Source organism: Petaurus breviceps, unplaced genomic scaffold, assembly GCF_028583685.1.
Source record: "Petaurus breviceps papuanus isolate PSGF00001 unplaced genomic scaffold, PetGlider_PUasm1.0 220, whole genome shotgun sequence".
Taxonomy (NCBI): domain Eukaryota; kingdom Metazoa; phylum Chordata; class Mammalia; order Diprotodontia; family Petauridae; genus Petaurus; species Petaurus breviceps.
The window spans coordinates 13889611-13895306 of NW_027185876.1; the positions used below are offsets into that span (position 1 = coordinate 13889611).

Here is a 5696-nt window from a genome sequence, read left to right on the forward strand (position 1 = left end):
CATCCATCCATCCATCCATCTATCCATCTATCTATCTACCTACCTACCTACCTCTGAAGAACCATATCTACTTGAAGACATGAGCCTTAGCCCTCAGGGAGACCACAGGCTACAAAGGATAGTGATCTTATCAAGTAACTTGAAGCTGAAGAGAAGTATCTTAGCCTTTTTGGGAGAGGGAAAGGGAGGAGAGAAGGCAGGGAATGGAAGGAAATCTCAGAGCTGGGAAGGAGAATGTTATGGGAATTCTGCTTGCTCTTCATATAGCAGGGTAGAGACTGTTTACCAGACCACCCCTCCCCAAGCTCATAGCTCTTCTTTCTCACTTCCTCCTATACCACCTGCCTTCTCCCCAGAGCTGTTTCCACCTCCAACAATGATAGTAACACCCTCCACAAAGCCCCAGGAGGGAAGCCAAATGACCCTGAGCTGTGAGACGAAGATGAGCCCCCAGAGATCGGCCTCCCTGCTTCACTTCTCCTTCTACAAAGATGGTAGAATGTTTCGGGCCAAAGACAGGTCCCCAAAATATAGGCTTCCAGAAGTGCAGCTGGGAGACTCTGGGTCTTACTGGTGTGAGACAGTCACTGAGGATGGCCGGATCCGGAAGCAGAGCCTTAGGCTTGAGATTCAAGTGCAGAGTGAGTGTGTAGGGGACAGGGAGTGGGTGGGCAGGGAATGAGACTGATGGGCTAGGTGTGACACTCCCCTGGGGAACTGACTATACCAGAGGTAAAAGGGGATGGTAGAAAGTTCTGGAGAACTTCATTTATCCATATTCAGGGTCCTGTGAAGGGGAGAAAGTCAAAACACTCTTATGTGTCTTCCTTAGTCTCCCCCTCTCTCTGACCATGGTGCCTCCCCACCCCAAGCCTCACTGTTTAAGTAACAACTCCTATATAATGAGTCAAAAAGACCTAGAGACAGCTTGTTTGGGGGCCTTCTGCAATCACTATGGCTATGGTTATGGCCATATCTGCAGAGACCACAAAGGAAAGGATCAGCCTGTGGTGGCCACCCAAGGAGCCCACCCTCTGCCAACTCTATAGTAATAAGCCAAGGACATAAAAAGGCTAGTCCACATGAACATCTCCTTAAAAAAAAAATAAAGACCAAAAAAGGGGCTGTTTTATTGATGTAGTTTAAATCCAGAAAGACTAAATCTCTGTCACAGTTAGAGTATAATTTAACTCAAGTTGCAAGAAAGTTTTCCTAGAATTCTTCCATTTCTATTCTTTGAAAATACTAAGAATTGATTACTGCATCCTATGCAATGAGGCACTAAAGTGATAAAGTAGATAAAGTGCTGGCCTAGAGTCAAGAAGACTCCTCTTCCTGAGTTCAAATCTAGCCTCTGATACTTAATAGCTGTATGACCCTGGGCAAGTCACTTAACCCTGTTTGCCTCAGTTTCCTCATATATCAAATGAACTGGAGCAGGAAATAGCAAACTGCTCCAGTAACTTTTGCCAAGAAAATCCCAAATAGGGACACAAAGCATCCGACATGACTGAATAACAATGCAATAAAGTTGCGGACTTCTCCAATTCCCATCCCTTCCCCCAAGATAAATTGTGGTTGTGGTGTATAGTCATTATATATAGATTTGATCTGAACAAAGAGAAAGCACTCATCCCATTCCCCATCAAAAATTCTTCCTTCTATCTATTTTCCCCCAGATTCAAGGGGAGATTAAAATTCTTCCTGTCTTTGATTCTTATGGTTGTTTCCAAAGTGCATGGCAACTTGGTCAGAACATGGAGTCAGAAGGGATAATCTTTGACTATTGACTATATCCAATCCCATCAACATGCCCAGTCATCCCTAGATGACCCTAGCCATTCCTCATTCCACATAATTATGATATTCTCTGTGTATGTGTGCATGCATATGTGTGTGTGCATGTGTGTGTGTGTGTGTGTGTGTGTGTTACAGGAGGAATAAAGAATGTAGGAATGACAATGCTCAGGTATCCTGGAATGAGAGTTCCCCTGGGTCATTTCTCCCCCATATGTCAGGGTCCCACAACATCTAGCATAGACAGACCAGAGAGAATAGAGGCTTCCCTATCCTCAGAAATAAAGCTGTTACTGACCTTTCAACACACTATTAACACTAACCAGCCTTTGCTGTATGCAATGTCTTAAGACCTCCATCATCTTTTGGTATAGTCAACTGTAAGACATTCCAAGAGAGATATACAACTTAGGGGAATACAGACCCATAAAGACATCTCTTCCAGGCACTTTGCTTTCCCTCCTAACAATGACACCAGCTTTGCAGTCTGAGGACCAGTATGGTCCAGAGGCCTGGGCTAGCTCTATTTTTATAGGTAAACTCACTGGGGACAGAGGCTAATGCACTATCAGGGTTATTAGTAACAGTTGTCACCCTTCTGCTCCATAGATAAATCATACCAACTTTCTGCCTGTTTCCAATACTGTGACCCTAACTTCTACTTTGTGTCTTCTAAAAGATTCTTCCTCAAGAAGCCCTCCCAGAGCAACTGCTCCATCTACTTCAGATCCAACTCCTAAAAAGCCAGCAGTGCCAAAACCAGCTCCTCCAGATCCCCAGAGACCACCTCAGTCCTGTCCCTCTTCTTCAGGGAGCCAGCCTTCTGATGGTCCATGCTCCAAACCTCCCCTAACAATACAAGATCCCTTCCTGAACTACCAAATGCAAACCCTGCTTCATCACATGCAGAATGTAAGAACCCTGTTGGGCCACATGGTCCTAGAACTCAGGGAACTCTCCAGCCACCTTCAGTCCACGGCTTCAGGAGCAGCTAAAGGGCCAGCCCCCAAGGCCCATGGGGCCCCAGGAACTTCTAGAGCACCACAGAGTGAATGAGCCCGAGACTGGACTCTCATACTGATAATAGGATCTGGGTCTTGAGTCTTTGTTCCTATGGCTTTTGTGTCCCCATTGATTCATGCTGTTCCACAAGTGTAGGTGGGGAACATTTGGTCAATATGTGTGTATATGCATGTGTGTGTGTGTGCTTGAGTGTTATGAAATACATTCTTCTAATTCTGGGGTAGGGATTGGGACCATATGGCAAGAGAGTCCTGAGAAGACTTTTATTACTGAGAACCTTCCCCACTCCACATGAGACGCATGGGCCACCAGATCGCTATGAAGACAGCCAGGCTTCCCTGGACACATTGCTCTCATGTTGGTGATGAGGGTTTGAGTGGAAGGGTTTGAGATAATGTTGTCAGACCTCACTGCTAAGTTGCTATAACCTGCTATAACCTCTGATACAGGCATTCCCAGAGAGAGGATGATTCAGAAAGTATTGTTAAGTACTCAGATGACCCTGACAATGATGTGACACAGTCATCGCCAACAAACTTCATGTGTTCTCTATACTCAAGACCTCAGGTAGCTGACAGCACATTCATCACTCAAGATTTCCCGAAGGACACATACTCAAGTGACTCCCAGAGAAAGCCATCCAGAAATATTAGACTCTTCTAGGGCCACCTGATTCTATCACAAAATAGCCTCACTTGACTCATTAATAATCCCTCCCCCTCCAAGACAGCTTTGTAACAGTAGTGGAATGGGTCCATCTTACAAACTTTAACCCAGAAGTTTCTTTTGGCTTTTCTCAGTTCCTCACAGGCAGCCCAGCAGAAAATTATAGGTTTCAGGATAGAAGGGACCTTAGAAGTCATTGTGTCCTACTTCCTCAAGGAAACATGAGGCCTTAGAGAGGTTACATAACTTTCTCAAGGTTGCATTTAAGCTATTAAGTGGAAGAGGCAGGATTCAGTTCCATGTCCTCAGATTTCAAGATCAATGTTCTTTTCCATGTACTATAAAGGTCGATGAAATTTTCAGAACCAATGCCTGAACCAACTTCCTTAGTAAAGACATGCAGTAATTCTCACACATTTTCATATACACCCACTTTCCCCTCACAAATGTTAGCTATCGTGCTAAATTCAGGTACTCAGTCATAGCACCAATAAACAGAGACCTGCTGTGTTCAGGGCTCTATCCTGAGCACTGGGGAAATGAATGCCTAGTCCCTGCCCTCAGGGAGTAGTCTCACAGATGGGCAGATGATACACACATATATAGGTGCCTCAAAATAACACCTTCAAAAGCATGATCTAAAACAAGACAGACTGAATACACAAGGGCTTGAGGGTGCATAGGAGTGATTGACTTAGTCAATATGGAAGCCTCCTGGAGAAGGTGAGATTTGAATTAAATTGCTGGGCAGCATTTACCTCTGTAACTCTGGGATCCCTAGAAATATTATTGGTCTTAAAGGTCAGAAGAAAGATATGTAGAGAAGGTAAAATGTGTGGACATAGGTACCTAAGGTGAAGATAAATCCCTACCACCTTAGAAGGTGCTGGCAATAAACATGTATTTGCTTTAATGTCCATGTTGTTTCTGAGCCTTTACTATCAACTCATGAGGTTTCATCCATCCCCCTGCCCTTTATAGGGATTTGAAACCTAACAGGGAGATTATTTTCCTCTGCTAAGGTAAAGAGGCCTCTTGGTCCATAATCACTTCCTGCACTCAATATTACTTTGTGTATCTATACATGGTTCTTTGGAAATCTTCATTCTCCTAGGGTTTTTGCTCCTAGAACTGTTCTTTCAGGGATAAGTTAAATCAATCAAGAAACTTGAAGAAATATTTGGAAATCTTCAGTCAAAGCAATGACCTCACCACTGCCATCTGGACAGCCGGTTCTGTCTTTGAGATGAGCTACCCATGCTGGGACTGGCCTTCCTCTTTTCTCCTTTTCCTATAACATGTTTGGAAAGGTCAGGAGAGTCAGCCTCCAGGAATCTACAGTTGGAGTTTGTCAGGTTTTGCAACCAGCCCAGAACCAATATTTGCTGAGGAGCAAATATTGACCTTCAGGATCCTACCCTGAGGTGAAGACTCATCTACAGGAACTTGGTGGGACTGCAGAGATGATGCCAAATCTGAGTCTACTCTCCCAAAAGACAAAAGCAATATAGGAGAGAATGTGTCACTGAAGTGTTGGAGGGAAATGTTTGTACTTTTTTTGTTTGTTCTTGCTATATCTTAGAAGTTAATGTCCTTTTGTAAAAGCTAATTTTTTAAAGCCATATTTTCAATTACTTTTCAGATCACTTTTGACAGTGACTAATGTCACCTCTGCCTGTTCTTTCATGATGTAGTTCATCTGGGTCAGGTGATTTAAATTTATCAAAAGCAATTCGTTGCTCTTACCCTTTTCTCACACATGTTGATAACTCTCTGTTAGTCATTTATTGTCCTGTTATTTCTAGTACAAAAGTCATCCTCATTGGTGGAGAATATAAAAGCAAAATTAAAATTGAACAGCTCTATCTTTTTTCTCTCATCAATTATCACTATGCCAACCATCCTAAAACAATGTGTTCTCTTTTCTTTGGTCATTTTTTTTTCTCCCCACCTATTGTTTTTATTCTCTTTCATTTCACTCATAAGCCTCAGTTCATTCTGAGCTTAGTATTTCTGACTTACAGGATTATGCTATCCTCTTATAGTCATCCTTCTGAAAAAAAAAACACATTAATTTTACTGTTGTTGCTAAAAATGAGAGTTTTGAACCAAACCTATTTGCTCCCAGAGGAACTGAGCCTCATCAATACTAACATTCTTGCAAAAAATTAAATCAAAAGACATAAAATATCTATAGCTAAATAAAAAGA

General features: G+C 42.8%; 1 protein-coding gene across 1 annotated transcript in view; it reads left to right on the plus strand.

Moving 5' to 3' along the window:
* The window catches only part of FCRLA (Fc receptor like A), a 10360-nt gene extending 5946 nt beyond the window's left edge, over positions 1–4414 (plus strand). The window contains exons 5-6 of the mRNA XM_069094637.1: positions 357–641; positions 2477–4414. Coding sequence (XP_068950738.1) covers positions 357–641; positions 2477–2853 — 662 coding nt within the window. The 3' untranslated portion in view covers positions 2854–4414. The remainder of the gene's footprint in view (positions 1–356; positions 642–2476) is intronic.
* Positions 4415–5696: the final 1282 nt, after the last annotated feature.